The sequence below is a fragment of the Mytilus trossulus genome, chromosome 8 (genome assembly GCF_036588685.1).
Source record: "Mytilus trossulus isolate FHL-02 chromosome 8, PNRI_Mtr1.1.1.hap1, whole genome shotgun sequence".
Lineage (NCBI taxonomy): Eukaryota > Metazoa > Mollusca > Bivalvia > Mytilida > Mytilidae > Mytilus > Mytilus trossulus.
The window spans coordinates 47338705-47362255 of record NC_086380.1 but is presented as its reverse complement, the minus strand read 5'-3'; the positions used below and the strand labels follow the sequence as shown (position 1 = coordinate 47362255).

The 23551-nt window shown below is 34.2% G+C and overlaps 2 protein-coding genes across 8 annotated transcripts in view; one reads left to right on the top strand and one right to left on the bottom strand.

The window, feature by feature from the left end:
- The window catches only part of LOC134681048 (double C2-like domain-containing protein beta), a 143881-nt gene that overhangs the window by 10175 nt on the left and 110155 nt on the right, over window positions 1-23551 (top strand). For all 7 annotated transcript variants that reach the window (XM_063540443.1, XM_063540445.1, XM_063540438.1 and 4 more), the window contains one exon: window positions 2372-2501. In XM_063540443.1, the coding sequence (XP_063396513.1) occupies window positions 2425-2501 (77 nt within the window). In that variant the 5' untranslated portion in view covers window positions 2372-2424. The remainder of the gene's footprint in view (window positions 1-2371; window positions 2502-23551) is intronic.
- Window positions 10755-16131, bottom strand: LOC134681951 (homeobox-like protein HDP1). Its single transcript, XM_063541581.1, has 5 exons — window positions 14922-16131; window positions 14008-14134; window positions 12695-12831; window positions 12215-12392; window positions 10755-11210 (listed from the first exon to the last, which is right to left on the bottom strand). The coding sequence occupies exons 1-5, from the start codon at window positions 16116-16118 to the stop codon at window positions 10951-10953; spliced, it is 1899 nt and encodes a 632-aa protein (XP_063397651.1). The 5' UTR covers window positions 16119-16131; the 3' UTR covers window positions 10755-10950.

Sequence of the window (23551 nt, the reverse complement as noted above, 5' to 3'; positions counted from 1 at the left end):
ATAGTAGCACATGAAGGTATATTTTTTGTTAAATATTTGATTTAATCAAGTAAAAAATAGCCTATATGGAAATTTTCATCAAAATTTTAATACGGGATCAAAACTGTATCATATGCCCTTATGTTATCATGGTTATAGGACAAATTAATGTAAAATATCAAATACCTTTATCATTAAACAAGTTTTATCACAGTTTCAATCTAGGTCTTGTTTATAATTTTGAGATATGGATGCTGATTATTTTTTTTAAAACATGCTAAAATACATGGAAACAGCTAGAAAATATCTATAATCCTGTTACCCAATAGGATACAGTTATATGACTGCATGCTGATCTGCCCCTACTAGGGCACTGTAATCTAAATCCTGACTGACCTGTTACTGGCTTATACTCCTAGATGCAGTTGCCTTGTTATTAGTTAAATAGTAGCAAATACCAGTTACCGGGTATTGTTTTAACCAAAATCAACATAATCTTTCTCATATGGTTATAGGCAAACATGTGCATTCTATAGTATATATAATACCATACCACTAAGACATGGTTAATCCTTATATTGTGATTACTGGGATTCAAAAGTCACAGTTGTTTTTATTATAAAGGTAAACTTAAAATTGTTTGTCTATTATTTTGAAAACTGTAATAAATAAAGAAAATCTGACTGAGCAGAAATGTTCAAAAAGATGTGCTCTGTCAATTGTCCAAATACGTCAAAACTGTCGGATGACTTCTTAAAGGAGTTATTGCCATTAAACATGTTAAATGATGAATTGTATTTTTGTTCTCTCCGTTTTTGCCTATTATCTTGAAAACTATATATAAAAGAAAGAGAGAAACTTTAAATTTCAAAAATGATTAGAAGGACAAGTTCTACAAATAAGTTGTATGGTTGAAAACATTAGTTGACTCCTGATCAGAGTTATTGCCCTTTGATTCTAATTTGTAAAAAAAATTGTTTCATATTTTAAAACTCCTATGATTCCTTTATGAAATTATTGCCCATTAATTATGATTTTTTGCATTTTTTTCCATTTTTTCGTCTTACATGATAAAAGTTAAGATAGATTTTGTATTAATAGATATAGAAACTTAAATAATCAAAAATGATAAGCAAAACAAGACCTACTAAAAGTAAAATTTTGCTGATATAATTAGTAGACTGTTACTCTTTATAGGAGTTTTTATTACCCTCTTTTGTGTTTGGAGCAGAAACCAAATGAGATCATGAAGATTGAAAGAAAGTAAACAGACTTTTTTCATTAATTATATTCTTGTCTCCAATGTTGGAGAATGTCCATTGTTGACAATGCATATAGAGCAAGGTGAGCCAGACAGGCTATTGAGAGCCTCTAGTTTAGCTCACCTTGCACTTTGAGGGCTATGCGATCTTATGCTTTCACTTGCCATCCGTTGTCATCTGCTGTTGTCATCGTCTGTCGTCGTACACTGTTCAGAGAATCTACTTCAAAATGTCTGGGACAAATACCTTCAAACTTAATTGAATGTTCCTTTTGGTATCTAGTTTATAAATTGCATTAATTATGAGCCTTAGGATATCATCATTTTTTATAAAATAAATTCAAATTTGATGTAATTTCACTTCTCTTGTTGTCATGGAGACTCAAATGATACATTATAACAATGACATGCCATATTCTAACTTTTAAATTCTCAATATGAGTCCATTACGTTTGAAGTAATATCTCATATAACATTAGGTACATTGTATAGGTTATCTGAGCCTTAAAGCTATGCTTGATACACCTGTGGTTTAGCAGTTGAATGAATTCATTAGATAGTTACCTTGATAAAAATATTATTTGTTTTAATTTAATACAGTTTACATGTGTTTAGGGCTGAATTATTCTTAATTAGTTCCAGACTTTTCTTTCAACTTTCAAGATTTTTTAGGATGAAAAATATATTCAAATATATAAATGTATAACATATAAAATTAAAATTGAGAATGGAAATGGGGAATGTGTCAAAGAGACAACAACCCGACCAAACAAAAAAACAACAGCAGAAGGCCACTAACAGGTCTTCAATGTAGCGAGAAATTCCCGCACCTGGAGGCGTCCTTCAGCTGGCCCCTAAACAAATATATACTATGGTTTTACACTAGTAATTTTGGGGCCCTTTATAGCTTGTTGTTTGGTGTGAGCCAAGGCTCCGTGTTGAAGGCCGTACTTTAACCTATAATGGTTTAATTTTTAAATTGTTATTTGGATGGAGAGTTGTCTCATTGGCACTCACACCACATCTTCCTATATCTAGTTCAGTGATAATGAACGCCATACTAATTTCCAAATTGTACACAAGAAACTAAAAATACATATAAATGTTTTTAAAATCCTCTGCATGTTTTAGGGGAGACCATCCTAGTACTGACTGATCAACTTTCATCAATGTTATCATAACTTATGGGAGAGTTTGGAACAACAAGTGGCATGGACAAGTGGGTGTGTCCTAATGACAGAGTTCTTTCACTCAGAGCAAAGTAAGTTGAGATTTAATGTGTCCAAGTTAACATTAAAAATGTGGTTGGAATTATTTTAAGTTAAGAATATGTATATATAATTAACTGGTTTCACTACAGAACTAAGTATTGAGTTATATCAACCTGTATACCTGCATGCTAAAAATAATATTTTTATAAAGTTCGTGATTTCATATAATTCTATGATCATGATGATGCTGTCGTCATCTGCATTGTTGTCCATTAAGAAACCATTCGTTTCCGAATAATAACTTTCGTCGGCGTCCGAATACTTTTAGTTTTCGCACTCTTACTTTAGTAAAGTGAATAGAAATCTATGAAATTTTAACACAAGGTTTATGACCACAAAAGGAAGGTTGGTATTGATTTTGGGAGTTTTGGTCCCAACATTTTAGGAATTAGGGGCCAAAAAGGGCCCAAATAAGCATTTTCTTGGTTTTCGCACTATAACTTTTGTTTAAGTTAATAGAAATCTATGAAATTTTGACACAAGGTTTATGACCACAAAAGAAAGGTTGGGATTGATTTTGGGAGTTTTGGTTTAAACAGTTCAGGAATTAGGGTCCAAAAAGGGCCCAAATAAGCATTATTCTTGGTTTTTCTCACAATAACGTTAGTTTAAGTAAATAGAAATCAAAGAAATTTAAACACAATGTTAATGACCACAAAAGGAAGGTTGGTATTGATTTTGGGAGTTAAGGTCCCAACAGTTTAGGAATTAGGGGCCAAAAGGGACCCAAATAAGCATTTTTATTGGTTTTCGCACCATAACGTTGGTATAAGTAAAAAGAAATCTATGAAATTTAAACACAAGGTTTATGACTATTAAAGGAAGGTTGGTATTGATTTTGGGAGTTTTGGTCCCAACAGTTAAGGAAAAAGGGGCCCAAAGGGTCCAAAATTAAACTTTGTTTGATTTCATCAAAATTGAATAATTGGGGTTCTTTGATATGCCAAATCTAACTGTGTATGTAGATTCTTAACTTTTGGTCCCGATTTCAAATTGGTCTACATTAAGGTCCAAAGGGTCCAAAATTAAACTTAGATTGATTTTGACAATAAATGAATCGGTTGGGTTCTTTGATATGCTGAATCTAAAAATGTACTTAGATTCTTGATTATTGGCCCAGTTTTCAAGTTGGTCCAAATCGGGGTCCAAAATTAAACTTTGTTTGATTTCATCAAAAATTGAATAAATGGGGTTCTTTGATATGCCAAATCTAACTGTCTATGTAGATTCTTCATTTTTGGTTCTGTTTTCATATTGGTCTAGATCTACATTAAAGTCCAAAGGGTCCAAAATTAAACTTAGTTTGATTTTAACAAAAAATGAAATTTTGGGGTTCTTTGATATGCTGAATCCAAACATGTACTTAGATTTTTATACGACCGCAAATTTTGAAAAAATTTTCGTCGTATATTGCTATCACGTTGGCGTCGTCGTCGTCGTCGTCCGAATACTTTTAGTTTTCGCACTCTAACTTTAGTAAAAGTGAATAGAAATCTATGAAATTTTAACACAAGGTTTATGACCATAAAAGGAAGGCTGGTATTGATTTTGGGAGTTTTGGTCCCAACATTTTAGGAATTAGGGGCCAAAAAGAGCCCAAATAAGCATTTTCTTGGTTTTCGCACTATAACTTTAGTTTAAGTTAATAGAAATCTATGAAAATTTGACACAAGGTTTATAACCACAAAATAAAGGTTGGTATTGATTTTGGGAGTTTAGGTCCCAACAGTTTAGGAATTAGGGGCCAAAAAGGGACCCAAATAAGCATTTTTCTTGGTTTTTGCACCATAGCGTTAGTATAAGTAAATAGAAATCTATGAAATTTAAACACAAGGTTTATGACAATAAAAGGAAGGTTGGTATTGATTTTGGAAGTTTTGGTCCCAACAGTTAAGGAAAAAGAGGCCCCAAAGGGTCCAAAATTAAACTTTGTTTGATTTCATCAAAATTGAATAATTGGGGTTCTTTAATATGCCGAATCTAACTGTGTATGTAGATTCTTAATTTTTGGTCCCGTTTTCAAATTGGTCTACATTAAGGTCCAAAGGGTCCAAAATTAAACTTAGTTTGATTTTAACAAAAATTGAAACCTTGGGGTTCTTTGATATGCTGAATCTAAAAATGTACTTAGATTTTTGATTATTGGCCCAGTTTTCAAGTTGGCCCAAATCGGGGTCCAAAATTAAACATTGTTTGATTTCATCAAAAATTGAATAATTGGGGTTCTTTGATATGCCAAATCTAACTGTGTATGTAGATTCTTAATTTTTGATCCAGTTTTAAAATTGGTCTAAATTAAAGTGCAAAGGGTCCAAAATTAAACTAAGTTTGATTTTAACAAAAATTAAATTCTTGGGCCTCTTTGATATGCTGAATCTAAACATGTACTTAGATTTTTGATTATGGGCCCAGTTTTCAAGTTGGTCCAAATCAGGATCTAAAATTATTATATTAAGTATTGTGCAATAGCAAGTCTTTTCAATTGCACAGTATTGTGCAATGGCAAGAAATATCTAATTTCACAATATTGTGAAATAGCAATTTTTTTTTTAATTAAGAGTTATCTTTCTTTGTCCAGTATAGTAAGCAAGAAATATCTGCAAGAATTTTTTTTAATTGGAGTTATCTTTCTTTGTCCAGAATCAACTTAAATCTTTGTTATATACAATATACAATGTATATTAACTTTTTACTACCAACTGATAAATTTAAATAATCTTTACCATTCAGTGATAACAAGCAGTTTTTTTACATCATGTATTTAAATGAGCAGTAATTGTTGCAAACTCCATTAGAATATTTTAATTGAAATTAGTTTTGGAATAAGGGAAAGGGGGATGTGAATAAAAAATTGGGTTAAATTTTTCTCATTTGAAATTTCATTAATAAAAAGAAAATTTCTTCAAACATTTTTTTGAAAGGATTAATATTCAACAGCATAGTGAATTGCTCTAAGAGAAAACAAAAATTTTAAGTTCATTTGAATACATTCATTCTGTGTCAGAAACCTATGCTGTGTCAACTATTTAATCACAATCCAAATTTAGAGCGGAATCCAGCTTGAATGTTGTGTCCATACTTGCCCCAACCGTTCAGGGTTCAACCTCTGCGGTCGTATAAAGCTACGCCCTGCGGAGCATCTGGTTGATTATGGGCCCAGTTTTCAAGTTGGTCCAAATCAGGATCTAAAATTATTATATTTTAAGTATTGTGCAATAGCAAGAAATTTTCCATTGTATGGTATTGCACAATAGCAAGAAATCTTTAATTTCACAGTATTGTGCAATAGCAAGACTTTTCAATTGCACAGTATTGTGCAATGGGAAGAAATATCTAATTGCACAATATTGTGAAATAGCATTTTTTTTTTAATTAGAGTTATCTTTCTTTGTCCAGAATAGTAAGCAAGAAATATCTAATTGCACAATACAATATTGTGAAATAGCAAGAATTTTTTTTAATTGGAGTTATCTTTCTTTGTCCAGAATCAACTTAAATCTTTGTTATATATAATATACAATGTATATTCACTTTTTACTACCAACTGATAAATTAAAATAATCTTTACCATTCAGTGATAACAAGCAGTTTTTTTACATCTTAATATTTTATGATGTATTTAAATGAGTAGTAATTGTTGCAAACTCCATTAGAAATTTTAATTGAGATTAGTTTTGGAATAAGGGAAAGGGGGATGTGATTAAAAAAATTGGGTTCAATTTTTCTCATTTGAAATTTCATAAATAAAAAGAAAATTTCTTCAAACTTTTTTTTGAGAGGATTAATATTCAACAGCATAGTGAATTGCTCTAAGAGAAAACAAAAATTTTAAGTTCATTAGAACACATTCATTCTGTGTCAGAAACATATGCTGTGTCAACTATTTAATCACAATCCAAATTTAGAGCTGAATCCAGCTTGAATGTTGTGTCCATACTTGCCCCAACCGTTCAGGGTTCAACCTCTGCGGTCGTATAAAGCTACGCCCTGTGGAGCATCTGGTTGGAATTTCCAGTCAAATTAATTAACTTGTGTTTAAATGTATGGATCTCTTTAACATTGTACTACAATCTCCAAGGGGAGGAGGTTAATAAGTTTGGGGGTGGATTTTTTTCCTTGATTTTTCTAAAGGGGTTCATTTTTATTTCTTTCAAAAATTTTCAAATTTCAATTTTTGTAAAGTTTCAAGAAGAAATCTTTGTATGCACAGTATTGTGCAATATATTTTTAAGATCTTAAATCACATTTATTTTGTTTCAAATATTTGATCACATTATCCAAATTCAGTATCAAGCTTGAATATTGTGTTCAAAGTTGCCCCAACATATCTTGCTAATGGCTCAGAGAAACATTTTATTTGCAAAGTCAACCATTCTGAGAGACATAGTCCCTAAACTGTTAAAAATATGTTGTACAGGAACAAAAATTAATCTTAGTTTGTAATATTTTCTTTATTAGAAAGAATTAAATCTATTTATAATAGTTATGGCTTTTGAAATTTAACATCGTATTAGTTTATAAGTTTATAATATGTTTTAAGTTTGTTTAACATGTTTAAAGGAAACAACTTTTTAAAAGTCAATGGTATTTTATGGAACGCCATCACTGCCTTATAATAAGAAAATACTATGACATGATGCAAATGTTGCTTACATGATGTGAATTCTTCTTTACATGATGTGAATTCTTCTTTACATGATGTGAATTCTTCTTTACATGATGTGAATTCTTCATTACATGATGTGAATTCTTCTTTACATGATGTGAATTCTTCATTACATGATGTGAATTCTACTTTACATGATGTGAATTCTACTTTACATGATGTGAATCCTTCTTTACATGATGTGAACTCTTCTTTACATGATATAAAAACTTCATTGCATGATGTGAAAACTTTATTACATGATGTGAAAACTTCTTTACGTGATGTGATTGTTTTATTACATGATGCGAATCTGTCCTTACGTGAAAACCTTTGTACATGATGCGAATACTTTAGTATATATGATGTGAATATTGCAGTACGTGATGCAAGAACTGCATTACGTGTTGTGAACGTCACCTTATATACGTCATGTAAAATGTCATCTCCATGATATAAACTACTTTAATTTTTCTATAAATGATATGAAAGTCGCCATTTGCATTTAAACAAATAAAAACACAATGGAGGACATCTTACACAAACTAGGCTTAGAGAGCCTTTGTAAAAGATTTGACGAAGAAAACATCACACCAAGCATTGTATGCAAACTTTCTAAATACGACCTACAGTGTTTAGGTCTTGTCAGTTCGTCTGATATGATGAAATTACGTGTGGTATGCATAAAATTCGGGAATCCTGCACCTATGCAAATGAAAGATTCAAGAAAAAAATATGAGATATCCCAGACTGTTCTGGAAAATCTGTTAGAACGTGGGTTTTCTATTAAAGACATAAGCAAATTGTTAGCTGTTTCTGAAAGAACTATATATCGCAGGATGACACATTATGGGTTGACATCATGTTCTTTCACCGATATTGATGATGATGATTTAGACAAAGTTTTGGAAGAAACCACCCTCCAATTTCCTCGTTGTGGTGAAAAAATGCTGAGACAGCTGTTGGTTACAAAAGGAATAAAGGTACAAATATACAAATAAAGTAAAAGACGGTTCTTATGGAAAATATTATATTTTAATTTATCCAAGTACAGAGATCTGGCCCTGGTTTTACAAAACATCACTCTCAAACCCCATCGATAGTTAGAACATGGTCATTCACCGATAGCAAAGATTGGCTCGTGCCATACGTTATGATCGAGAGTATTCGTGAAATTCTACCGAATGTATTTTTTTATAGAGCAGACATGTTGGTCTCAAAAATCTACTTTAATTTTGATTCTGACCTTCTATTTTTGATGACAAAAACATATACGTGTTTTAAAGATGTTGGTGACCACAACTGGTGTTTCCATTCTTATTCAATTAGTAAAAGGAGCATATAGATTTACCCTTTATCATCCGTCCGTCCATCCCGATCTTAGTTTTAGCGTTTATATATGTTTCTCAGTTACAATATATGTTATACATGTGGTAATGATAAATGGCAACTGAATATATAATGGGTAGTACAACAGAGTGTACTATTTATTTGTTCATTGTGACCTAAATTTCACGCTTGAGTGACCTGGTTTAGTTTTTGCGTTTCCTATCTAAGTTTTCCGTCTTGGACTATTGGTTAAGTTTTACGTGTAGGTCAATTTCTCAGATAATAAAATGGCAATGACACTTAACCAAGAAATATAGTCGGGTGGTTGTCGCTTTGACATATTCACCATTTCCTTTCTCAATTTTATCTCTTGTTTGGTTGTTGTCTTTTAAAAACTATACGTTTCCATTCTCTACAATTTTATCTTGTAGGTAACAAGATCTCGCATACGAGATGCACTGGGGAGAGTCGACAGTGATGGGACGGAAGAGCGAAAAAAGAGGCGATTGCACAGGAGGGTTTATAGTGTTCCTGCCCCAAATCATCTCTGGCACATCGACACCAACCACAAGCTGATCAGATGGAACTTTGTAATTTCTGGCGGAATCGATGGTTTCAGTAGATATGTTGTATTTCTAAATTGTGTAGACAACAATAGGGCAGAAACTATATTTTCATGTTTTCAGTTTGGTGTTCAAAATAATGGAATACCTATGAGAGTACGTTCAGATCAAGGACTTGAGAATTTAAAAGTAGCCGAGTATATGTTGACAGCTCGTGGAAACAAATCTAGTATGCTTGTTGGAAAAAGCACACATAATCAAAGAATCGAAAGGTTATGGAGAGACATATTCGAGGGTGTGCTTTCGTTTTTTTATGATCTGTTTTACTTTATGGAGGAACAACATATACTTGACCCTCTAAATTTCAGTCATATACTTGCGCTGCATTACGTGTATATGAGCAAAATAAACGCCCATTTGAAAATGTGGACAGATGCATGGAATAATCATAAAATAAGGACAGTGAATGAGTCGCCTATGTGCTTATTTACAGCAGGTCTGCTCAATTCCCATACACCACCAGTAAATGTAGATAATATGACAACTCTTGAAGAGGCGTTCGATTATACCACTGAACAACAAAATGATCAGAGACCCACTCTCCAACCGGTAGATAATGATGTTTCGAGTGAATGCATGCGTCGATTAGTCACCGAATGTCCTGAAAACTGGGAATCTGTGGAATTTGGAATTGACATATATGAAAGAGCCTTAGGCATTCTCAATCAATCATAGTTTCGTATAAATTCTGACTGTCCGTCTGTCAATCATTAACTATTTGTTAGAATATCATATTTACATATTTCTGATGCAAGTGTTATGATTGATATAAAGCGATATTAATCCCATGGTGAATATGTTGCCTAGTCTTGTTCATTCTCCATTCTAGTGTTGAACTGCTGTAAAAGCTCAAGTATCAAACATGTTACTCATGAAATAAGTGTCTAGTTTTTTGTTTTAATTATTAGAACATCTAACACTGAACCCATAAATTTGTGAATCGGGGACCATCCACAGCTAATTTTTATATTTAACAATCCAACAAAATAAAATTGAGCATATAGTTTAGTTGAAATTGCCATACTTGTGTTTATAAGAAACTAATGCACTGTCTTTACTCTCAATACAACGGCGTTCCTATTGCCAAATATGTCTGAGTATAACACTTGAATACCAAATCACTCGTGGTACACAACATCTTTTAAGTTTGACAACATGTACTCAAATTTTACCATGGGCAGGGCTTATCATGCAGACCTACAACTAAAACCGTATAAAATTCGAGATAAATGCAGAAATACAGACTTTCTGTTGACATGTTTTAAACCTTGCACCACTGAAACATAAAAAATCTAGTTAATCCTGTCATCATTATGTTTTGAATGAGAGAAATTAACTGCAATTGACTCCACCAACACCAGAAAGTGAAATAAACGGTCGCTATGTCCATTTATATTTCCTCTTTAACGTTTTCAATTTTAGAAAAAGAGCGAATATGAGAAAATACCATGATAGCACTAGGATATTTCCAAACGTATTATGCAAATAACACATTCAGGTCTCCTAGTGATTTCAACATGTTTAAAAACTTAAAACCAGCAGCCTGACAATAAAGCAATTATATATCCATCTACAGTCGCAGAACAAAATCAAACATTATAATAATATGCATATATACAAGAAAAAGTCATGTTCTAAACGTTTGATTGAATTTAATGAAACGAAGACATCAATGATGAACAACTCCTGGCTTCCATTAAATTTGTACTGGGAGTTTAATATATTTAAAAGGTACCGAAGTTTTTCTTAAATTGTAATTGTATAAAATGAAAGTAAACAATAGAGTGCAACTGCATGCACACTTAAAATGAAGTGACAAAAACTTTGTTTGTTGACAATTTTTCACTGCAAACCAAAGTAGTTATTTGAGAATGAATAATCAAATAGCCCAAATAATATTTCAGTTGTGGGCACGTCATCCCCATTCTCTGGAATAAACAAGTTTAACTTGTTGATGCATGTGTTTGATGTTGGAAGATATGATGTCGCAGTGAGGGCAAACTCAATGGAAGGCTTAATTGCATATCCAAGGACTGGCTCCTCATCTGCCCCTGTCACAAACTGTAGGATGTTCTGTAGAGTTACTGCGCCTCTGCGACCACCTAAAAAATAAAATTATGAATACATTTGTATTTTAATACTGTTCAACTACTTTTAAAGAATATAAGCACTATATTTAAATCGTACGCTTATTTGAAGCATTCGAAATTGTTTTGTATTTGGTCCTTGTTGCAAGTAGCTGACTATGAAAAGCTTATGAACTTTGGTGTTAATATTTTATCCTGATTTCTATACCTATAACGTCGTCCTTGCAGTTGGTATAAAAATGGGTAAAGGGGAACGATCTTTAGAATAATGCAAGTAATGAGCTTTTCATGTTTTAACTGATCAGAATATAGCCATATAGGGAGTCAATATTTTTTTTTCTGTAAATGTTTATTATATTTTTGAATTAAAATTGGGGTATCAGTTTTGGGGTCACACGGGCATACTAGTATATGCACCCACCATTCATCTATGGATGGGGATTCTGAAGAAAAAAGTTTGATTCTGTATTTTATGAAGAAGAAAAAATGAAGAAATGTTTCTACTGTTCAAATTAACCATGTGAACACTAAAAGATAAACATATCTGACATATGATTCAGTGAATCCCTATAATAAGTAACCAATTTTTTTTCGCGGATAAGGGGGGCCCGGGACCGCTGGGCCTTCTCTTAACTTGCCTTTGCTATTATTGTTATATACATATGCACATTCATGGATCTACAATCTGTCGATAACTGTATCTTGACATTACACAAAGTCATGTTTTTCTCTGACTGTTTAATTAAGACGTCTTTACACTTATTAATTAGGCCGTTAGATTTCTCGTTGTTTGAAATGTTTTACATTTGTCATTTCGGGGACTTTTTTTAGCTGACTATGCAGTATGAGCTTCGTTCATTGTTGAAGGCCGTACAGTGACCTAAAGTTGTTAATTTCTGTGTCATTTGGTCTCTTGTGAAGTGTTTTCTCATTGGCAGTTACACCGCATCTTCTTGTTTAAACCTATTTCTTTGACGGGACGATACTATTTAGATACACAGGCTTTAATTGCTACTTACTTGCTACTTCACGCATATACTTTATGAAGTTTGCAAACATTCCTGACTCTATTTTCCTCCTGTTGGAGCCATTAGGACTAAACTGTGGTTGTAGCAGGTGGGTAATCTGTTTCACTGTGATTGGATGTTGTGCGCCTGGTGTAAACAGATGCACTAAACATGGAAGTTTCTTTGCCAGCTGAAAAAAAAACATATTTACAAATAGTACTTGACATAAAGGATAGTATAGTGTATAGGATTAGAAACAACTAATTTTAAGACCTGCCGGTACATCGCTTTACATTATTAATCCATTGTGCAAGAGAAATATCTTTGGTGCATTCATATAACCCTTTTCATTACTATTACAAATGTATCATCTTATCAAAATCAAATAGAAATAAATTAATTCAAGAAAGAGTCAATGAATTAGAAACAAATGATGCCCCTGCTTGTATATTGTAACTTTTATAATGACTTTCAAGGGTAAAATAAGGGTACCTCATAAATTCCGAGAGCATCAAGTCCAGATCTCAGATCTTTTACAAATTGCCTTGGTGCAACTCCGTTGAATACTTCATCAGTGAGTTCAGGGCTGAACACTCGAGGCAGCTTGCCGTTTTGGAGAAGACTAAGGGCTGAAATACACATAGAGCGTTACAGTGCCATATAGGTACATACACTATATACATAGGTGCCTTTAATTCTGAACAAATAAATTGTCTTCAAAGTATATAGTCTTATTGCATGACAGGTAAACAAATATTATAATATGCACCTATCACTTTAGAAATAGACTAAATAATTTCCTTAAACCATAGATGATGTTACTCAAAATATTCAGGTCTGAAGAGAAGTGTTGGATTGAACAGTTGGTAGACCTATTTATGACAATTAAAAGTGTCTTAATTTCGCATGAATAACAAACAGTACATGGCCATATGTATTTTCTATGGTGGCCGGATGCGGCCATTTCGCCTTTTACCGTTTTCGTGTTTTTTCCTTTCATTTTGCGAACGCGAAATCGGGAAATCGAGAAAGCGAGAAAGCGAAATCGAGAAATCGGGAAAATCGAACAAAAGGGAAATCGAGAAATAGGGAAAACGAGAAATCGGAAAATCGAGGAATCGAGAAAGCAAATACACGAAAGCGAAAACGCGAAATGAATTTCTCGATTTCGCGTTTTCGCTTTCTCGCTTTTTCAATTTCTCGATTTCCCGATTTCCCGATTTCTCAATTTCTCGATTTCGCTTTCTCGCTTTCTCGATTTCCCGATTTCGCGTTAGCAAAGTGAGAGGAGAAAACGCGAAAACATGAAAGAGGAAATGGCCGCATTCGGCCACCATAATTTTCCACTACTAGTATATATTTTAACAAACTTAACTTTTCGATAAAATATTGTTTGGTCATCTCTTGTCGGATTTTGATCAACTCGACGCCAATAGAAGCGGAATTGTAACATGCTTATTCGGTTTCCTATAGCAGTTGGCTTGAGGAATTCTGCTCATACTAACATGTAAAAAAAGTACTTCTACTTTTAAGATTTGTTTTACTTTTATATCAAAATTACCTTATACATTGCTGCTCATTAAAATTTAACAATGGGTGCCATCAAGATATTTTTTTGAATTTTGTTTTGTTTTTTATATAAAATATATAGCAAAAAGGGAAAGTGAGAACATATAACGAAGCTATATACCAGATTGCAAGACATACACTTCTTACAATCTCATCTCTGTCTCCAAAAGAAACATGAATTAATTCTTTGCATTTACCAGGGGCACTTTAGACTGTCTTTGCATTTACATAATTACCCATTATTTTGCCTAATACTTCATAGTCCTTCGACCATTCGCGAATAGGATTGAAATATTGGTCCTTCATTTCCCTCAGGGCTAATACAAAAAACTCTTTTCTCGGTCCTCCAAAATCCACTGATTCCTGAAATATTATGAAAAATTAAGTTAATCGATTAAAACAAAAGTGATTGAAGCAATTTTTTAAGGTCCCCAGTCCTTATATTTCCGATTAGTTTTATTTTCAGTAGTATACAATTTAATTCTGGATGTAACTCGTCTTCTAAAAGCTAGCAGTTTTGTGAACTACTAAGTATCTCATGGATTTGTGATTTTATCAACCTTTTTGGATGTTTTTCTAACACAATTCTTTAATAATTAACTCAGAATTAAAATATTTTTTGGTTACTACCGTCCTACGTGAATGTGGCTATTTTTACCTCGACAAAACATTATTATTGTCATTCTTTAAATAATTTCAACATTAGAAATTACAGAATTTTCTACTTAGTATGCGATACACCTTTTAGTAAAGGGGGGAGTTATGGAGCGAAAACAATGAGTGACAGAAGGACGGACGAACAAACTGCTGTCTGACCATACCGAAGTAGACGAACCACTGTAAATAATGCGGTTATTATGATTATGAAAAAAGTACTCTGAAAGAGGCAGTATGTACGATATTTTTAGGGAATTGCTGTAAAATGGAAATTAAAAAAAAAAAAGAAAAAAAAAAAGAACGAAAAATATGATTCTTATCTTTTTGGGTTTCTAATTCACGTAATAAATGATTAAATGATATTTTTGTTTGGCTACAACTCATTAACTTGAAGGAATATGGGTCTTTAAAGTTTGAAAGGGGGAAAATCGATTTTCAATTTTGCTGTTATTGGATAGCCCTTGCCCCTTCGCAGACGATAAACAATACTAACTTCTCCATAAAACTGCACCTCCAGACACATCCTCGGGTTTTCTATGCATTCGATCTCCTCGATGGCAGACTGAATAAGTCTGTTACGGTCTATCAATATAAAATTTGTGTTTCCCTCTATTACTTCTGCAATATTTTCAATGTCCAGTCTTCTCCCGGTCACAACTTTGGATTGAAAGTACCTCAAAATATCAACTGGATCTGTCATTTGGTTTTCTAAACAATACTTTGACGTTAAGTCAACAATATCAGCCATGATGTCAGAGCTGTACATACCATCAGTGTTGTTAATACCATCAGTGTTGTTCCTATCATCAGTGTTGTTCCTATCATCAGTGTTGTTCATACCATCAGTGTTGTTCATACCATCAGTGTTATTCATACCATCAGTGTTGTTAATATCATTTGTGTTGTTCATACCATTAATGTTGTTAATACCACCAGTATTGTTCATATCATTAGTGTTGTTCATACCATTAATGTTGTTAATACCACCAGTATTGTTCATATCATTAGTGTTGTTCATACCATCAGTGTTGTTCATACCATCATTGTTGTTCATATTATTAGTGATGTTCATAAGGTTACCATAAGTGTTGTTCCTACCACTAGTGTTGTTCATAGCATTAGTGTTGTTCATGTCATAAGTGTTGTTCATACCATAAATGTTGTTTATACCAATTGGGTTGTTCATACTACCAGTGTTGTTCATGATACCAGTGTTGTTCAAACCATGAGTGTTGAGTATACCATTTGTGTTGTTCCTATCACCAGTGTTGATCATAACATTAGTGTTGTTCATGCCATTAGTATTGTTCATATCATTAGTGTTGTTTATGTCATAAGTGTTGTTCATACCATAAGTGTTGTTTATACCATAAATGTTGTTCATACTATCAGTGTTGAGTATACCATTTGTGTTGGTCATACCATCAGTGTTGTGGATACCATTTATGTTGTTTATACTACCAGTGATGTTCATAATACCAGTGTTGTTCATATCATTAGTGTTGTGGATACCATTTGTGTTGTTCATACCATTAGTGTTGTTCAAACCATAATTGTTGTTCAATCCATTTGTGTTGTTCATACCATTAGTGTTGTTTAAACTACCAGTGTTGTTCATGCCATTAGTGTTGTTCATAATACCAGTGTTGTTCATACCATCAGGGTTTTGCATACCATAAATGTTGTTCATTCTACCAGTGTTGTTTATATCATTAGTGTTGTTGGTGCCATTAGTATTGTCAACCACTGCTGGCTCGATTCCCTCTATTTGCTCTGTTGCAATGGTATTATCGTTTTGATCATTTTGTATAAGCCTTGAGCATTGAGCAACATGGTTTCTCAGTTCAAACAAAGGGAACGATTCCAAACATACTGAGCAATTTTCTTTTAATGAAGTTGAACCCTCTTCGCTTAATGTGTTAACTACCAGATTCTTCTGGATCGGTCTTATATAGATCTTAGCTTGGACTCCAATCACCTTTTTTAACTGCTCAACTGACCAACAACAGGAAATTAATTGCAGATCCCTGCAATTACTTTGACAATGCATCAACTCAAATCCGCCAATTTCTTTAAGTTGTGTGAAGCCATTTTCAGATATTAAGGTACTATGCATCTCCGCTTCACCATCGGTACATTTAAATTGAATTTTCTTTAATCCCAGGCCTGCTTTTTGGAGCGCCACTTTTTCTGCAGTTTTTGGTGGTTTTGTTGCTTTTCTATCAGCCAAACAAAAAAATTGAACAGTCCAAGTTCTTGTAGTTGGTGTTTTTTTATTCCGTGTGCGTGGTCCTCCCCTTGATGGTCTAAAGATATTCATTACTGAAAAAAGAAAGTTATGCATTTTTGTATGTTATACTTTATAATTCCTACAACAGTATACCGTTTGTGATAGATATTCTGTGCGGTGATAGATATACAGTATGGTGATAGATAAGCAATAGAGTGATAGATAAACAGTATAGTGACAGATAAACAGTATAGCGACAGATAAAAAGTATAGTGACAGATAAACAGTATAGTGATAGATAAGCAATAGAGTGATAGATAAACAGTATAGTGACAGATAAAAAGTATAGTGATAGATAAACAGTATAGTGATAGATAAGCAATAGAGTGATAGATAAAAAGTATAGTGACAGATAAACAGTACAGTGATAGATAAGCAATAGAGTGACAGATAAACAGTATAGCGACAGATAAAAAGTATAGTGACAGATAAACAGTATAGTGATAGATAAGCAATAGAGTGATAGATAAACAGTATAGTGACAGATAAACAGTATAGCGACAGATAAAAAGTATAGTGACAGATAAACAGTATAGTGATAGATAAACAATAGAGTGATAGATAAACAGTATAGTGATTGATAAACAGTATAGTAATAGATATACAGTATGGTGATAAATAAGCAATATAGTGATAGATAAACAGTATAGTGACAGATAAACAGTATAGTGATAGATAAACAGTATAGTGATTGATAAACAGTATAGTGATAGATAAACAGTATAGTGATAGATAAACAGTATAGTGATTGATAAACAGTATAGTGATAGATAAACAGTATAGTGATTGATAAACAGTATAGTGATAGATAAACAGTATAGTGACAGATAAACAGTATAGTGAGATAAACAGGATAGTAATTATAGATAAACAATATAGTTATAGATAAACAGTATAGTTACAGATAAACAGTATAGTGATTGATAGACAGGATAGTGAGAGATTAACAGTATAGTGATAGATAAACAATATAGTATAGATAAGCAGTATAGTGATAGATAAACAGTATAGTGATAGATAAACAGTATAGTAATAGATTAGAAATATAGTGATAGATAAACAATATAGATATAGAGCGGTTATTCAAGAAACAATCCATGCAAGCTACAGATTTTATGAATGTTTGAGCTTTTTTGAACCGGGAGTAAAAAAAAGAACAGCCACACACACAGCATGGCTACCATCGCTTCCGTATTTTAATGACCGTATATGTCCTATTAGAATCGAAATAACGTTCAGAATAAAATGCGAATATCTCGGCCCAGGCCATGTGTAAATTTCCAACAATCTAGGGCTTCCATGAATTATTTCTTAATTAGACCATTCTCGATAGCAACGTGCTTGTTTTTTTGTTTTGTTTGGCCGTTTCAGGTATTCGGGTGCTTCATAGCTCCTTAGATCGAATCCATACCCTATATTTACTATATACGTTTTGTTGAACAGTCTATAGGATTTTTTTAGGATATAAATATAAGATATAATTGTTATTAGACTATTTGATGGTTCAAAACTCGATAGATTCGTGTTTGATTTTTTTTCTTCTGTTAAGCCTCGGTCACACCTTACCGAATAACACGAACGGACGCATAAAGCCTCGGTCACACCTTACCGGATAGCTCGAACGGACGCCAAACGAATAACTTTTTTTTCAATCCGTCCATATCCGTTGCATATCCGTTAAGCCTCGGTCACACCTTACCGGATAGCTCGAACGGACGCCAAACGGATAAAAAAAAGTTATCCGTTGACAGAATTTTTATCCCTTGGGAGTCCGTTGGTGTACTAACGGACATGTCACGAATGCCTAACGGACACACAACGTACATTGAACGTACCTGAAACGGATACGTACCGGACAGAACGGACGTCGAACGTATATATCCAACGGACGAGTACCGGATAAAACGGACACCTAACGGAAGCGTAACGGACAAAACGGATTAACAAAATATTCTGAAAATTAAAGGCAATAAACCATCTAAAAATTAAAGGCAATAAACCATGAGAAATTTCAATTGGCATTTGACCGTTTTACATCCGGTAGGCATCCGTTTTATCCGTTATCATTCCGTTAATGTCCGTTTCACATCCGTTTTATCCGTTAAGCGTCCGGTAGACGTCCGTTGGTGAACTGGTCTACCGGATCTCCAACGGATGCATAACGGACACGTAACGGATACAAAACGGACGAGTACCGTACATTAATGGACGTTCAACGGACATTTTATCCGTTGGACATCCGTTCAAAGTTTTGAACATGCTCAAAATTTTCCAACGGATAGAACGGACATCAACGGATAAAATGGACGCCTTACGAATATGGACGGACACCTAACGGATAAGAACGGACGTCTAACAGACATGAACGGATTGAAAAAAAAGTTATCCGTTAGGCGTCCGTTCGAGCTATCCGGTAAGGTGTGACCGATGCTTCAAGTGTACGTTTTATCCGTCGTCGTCCGTTCTGTCCGGTGGAAGACTTTGAGCATGTTCAAAACTTTGAACGGACGTCCAACGGATAAAATGTCCGTTTAACGTCCGTTTTGTACGGTACTCGTCCGTTTCGTTTCCGTTTTGTATCCGTTACGTGTCCGTTATACATCCGTTGGAGATCTGGAAGATAAATTCACCAACGGACTTCTACCGGACGTTTAACGGATAAAACGGATGTTGAACGGATGAGAAACGGATTCATACCGGACGTATAACGGATAAAACGGATGATGAACGGATATGAAACGGATAAATGCCAATTGAAAATTTTGCTTCATAAATGCCAAATATTGGTATGTCAGATTTCTTAAGGTTCGTGAATTCTTATCATTCATAATCGATCTTAGAGTATAGGCACGTCTTCACAATCAAGCAGCTCTTATTAAGGCCAGACACTGCTGTTTGGTGGAGTTTTGAAGACCAAACCAAAGCCAGTTACACTGCAACATTTTGAATATTTATGCGATTTACATGTTTTTTTATTGTCGCCTTTGATTTTTTCGTATATCGTGATCATTCGTTTTATCCGGTACACTTCCGTTATGTGTCCGTTTTATGCGGTACTCGTCCGTTGGATGTACGTTCGACATCCGTTCTGTCCGTTACGTTTCTGTTTCTCAGAAAAACGGCCGCGTAACGGATGCATAACGGACACACACCGAACATGCAACGTACGAGAAACAGAAACGGATGCGTGGCACAGTTCATTCTGCTGAAAATGAACTGTCTTATTTGTAATACAAAGTGCTGTGTGCAGCACAGAACATTTCAAGTACAAAATAAACATGGAATTTAATTAAAAATTTCAAGCACAAGAAAATTATGCAAATTCCATAATTAAGAACAATTCCAAATTTAAATAATAGCCTGTAATATACGCTTTGTTGCAAAGTCTATTGGTTTCCTTATAGTGTAATTGTAATTAGACCAACCAAGGGTTCAAAACTCGATAGAAACGTACTGTGTGTTTTTGGTTTTTTTTTTTTATGTTTTGCCGTTTTCGGTATTCGGATGCTCCATAACTCCTTGTATGAGTTTTGCTGCACAGTCCATATGCTTTTAAGGATATATAGATTTAATTGTAATTAGACCATTCAAGTGTTCAAAACTCGATAAAAACGTGTTTTATGTTTTTTTGATTTAATATTAGGTTTGGCCGTTTTCGGTATTCGAGTGCTCCATAATTCCTCAAACCGAATATGTGCCCTAATATATTTTCTATAAACGTTTTGTTCCACAGTCCATTGGCTTTTTAAGGATATTGTAATTAGAACATTAATGGGTTCAAAACTCGATAGAAATTGTCTTGGTGGTGTATTTTCATGGTACTGCTATTATAAGGTTTTTATTTTAGGAAACAACCAGTATTATATACGAAACTTTTATTCGTCCCCTACCAAAGAAGTTGACGTTAGGTTTTTGCACTCTGTCCGTCTGTCGTGCTTGTCTATGTGGCTGTCCTAATTCAGGAGCCTGTAATTCAGTAGTTGTCGTTTGTTTATGTGAATATTCCAAATGTACATATTTGTTTTTCATTCATTTTTTTATACATAAATAAGGCCTTTAGTTTTCTCGTTTGAATTGTTAACATTGTTATTTATGGCCCTTTATAGCTGACTATGCGGTATGTGTGTTGTTCATTGTTGATTGTTGAAGGCCGTACGGGTCATTTTGGTCTTTTGTGGAGAGTTGTTTCATTGGCAATCATACCACATCTCCTTTTTGTCGAGCCTGCAACTTTTGTGGCAGAAAGCTCGACATAGGGATAGTGATCCGGCGGCGGCGGTGTTAGCTCACTTCTTAAAAGCTTTATATTTTAGAAGGGAGAAGACCTGGATGCTTGATACTTTGTATATAGATGCATCATGTTACGAACTTTCTGTCAGTCACATGTCCAATGTCCTTGCCCTCATTTTCATGGTTCAGTGACTACTTGAAAAAAAAGTTAAGATTTTTTGTAATGTTCAATTCTCTCTTATTATAAGTAATTGGATAACTATATTTGGTATGTGCGTACCTTGCAAGGTCCTTCTGCCTGTCAGACAGTTTTCACTTGACCTCGACCTCTATTCATGGATCAGTGAACAAGGTTAAGTTTTCGTGGTCAAGTCCATATCTCAGATACTACAAGCACCAGGTCTAGGATATTCGGTGTATGAAAGGACTGTAAGGTGTACATGTCCAACTGGCAGGTGTCATCTGACCTTGACCTCATTTTCATGGTTCAGTGGTTATGGTGAAGTTTTTGTGTTTTGTTCTGTTTATCTTATACTATATGCAATAGGTCTACTATAGTTGGTGTATGTAATGATTGTGAGGTGTAAATGTCTAGCTGACAGGTGTCATCTGACCTTGACCTCATTTTCATGGTTCAGTGGTCAAAGTTAAGTTTTTTAGTTTTGGTCTATTTTTCTAATACTTAAGGTCAACTATATTTGGTGTATGGGAATATTTTATGATCTATATGTCGGTTACGCAGGTTTTATTTGACCTTTACCTCATTTTCACGGTCCATTGCTAAGTTTTAAGTGTTTGTGTTTTGGTCTGTTTTTCTTTATTTATAAGCAATAAGTCAACTATATTTGTTGTATTGAAGAATTGTTTGCTGTACATGTCTGCCTGGCATGGTTCATCTGACCTTGACCTCATTTTCATGGTTCATTGATCAATGTTTCATTTTCTTGGTTAATGTTGAGTTTATGTGACAGTTGAAATAAAGCTTTATATTTAGGTCTATCAAGATAGTATCAAGGATTAGTAAAGAAGGCGAGACATTTCAGTGTGTGCACTCTTGTTTATATTCGTTCAACATCCGTTTTATCCGTAAAACGTCTGTTGGAAGTCCGTTGGAAGTCCGTTGGAAGTACGTTGGAAGTCCGTTGGAAGTCCGTTGGTGAATTTATCTGTCAGACTTCCAACGGATGGATAACTGACACATAACGGATACAAAACGGAAACGAAACGGACGAGTACCGTACAAAACGGACGCCTAACGGACGTTCAACGGACAGTTCATCCGTTGGACGTCCGTTCAAAGTTTTGAACATGCTCAAAATATTCCACCGGAGAGAATGGACGTCAAGGATAATACTATAAGTTATATGGTTCGCTACTGACCCCATACGGATCCATAGAGGGTTAGTAAAATCCATAGGGGGTGAGGCCGGAGGCCGAGTCCCCTATGAATTTTATTCACCCTCTATGGATCCGTAGGGGGTCGGTAGTTAACCGTATAACGAATTTATCGGACGTTGGACTTTTTCTGCGGCGTTTTGTTGAGAAATAAACAATGAAACACAACAACATTAATAGATGACGTCGCCATTAACGCGTCATGAACCCCATATGAAACTTACTAACCCCATACGGTCTCATAGGGGGTCACCACGTGACGGTGTTTAACCAATCACAACGTGATAATTCATCTGTGGTCCGATAAGTACGCTTAACGGACATGCAACGGATATGGACGGACGTCTAACGGACACAAACGGATTGAAACAAAGTTATCCGTTAAGCCTCGGTCACACCTTACCGGATAGCACTAACGGACGACTAACGGATAAAAAATGTTATCCGTTGGGAGTCCGTTGATGTACTGACCGAATTAAACGGACGCGTAACGGGTGCATAACGGACTGACACCGGATATTCAACGTACGAGAAACGGACACGTACCGGACAAAACTGATGTTGAACGTACGTACATCCAACGGACGAGTACCGCATAAAACGGACACCTATTGTTAATTTGTTATTTGGATGGAGAGTTTTCTCATTGGCACTCATACCTCATCTTCCTATATATATATATATACGCATTTTGTTTGCTGATAGAATTTGATAGATAATACGCCAAGCGGAATAAATAGATATCAAAGTTATTCAATTTGGTGAACTTGAACAGTGAAAAGTGAAAAAAAATATTCACTTTTCAAGAATTTTGAATAATGTATAGTGAATTATGAAAAGTGAATAGTGAAAAGTGAATAGTGAAAAGTGAAAGTGAAGAGTGAATAGTGAACCGTTCACTATTCACTCTTCACTTTCACTTTTCACTATTCACTTTTCACGTACTTCAGCCCAGTAATAAATTTAAGAAATGAAAAACAAAATGACTGTCATATGTTTTAATGTGTGAAATTCTATACTCGTAGCCATGGCACTACACCAGGTTCGAGGGGTTCGTATGACCAAACCTCCCCTCCTTTGAAAACAAATAAGGACAATAAGTTCTTTTTGAATTGTAAATGTGAAAGTTGAGTATCTGCTTGTACTATAACTAAGGACCCCCCCTTTTTGGAAATATCTGGCTACGGGTCTGAATGCAATCATGCTTT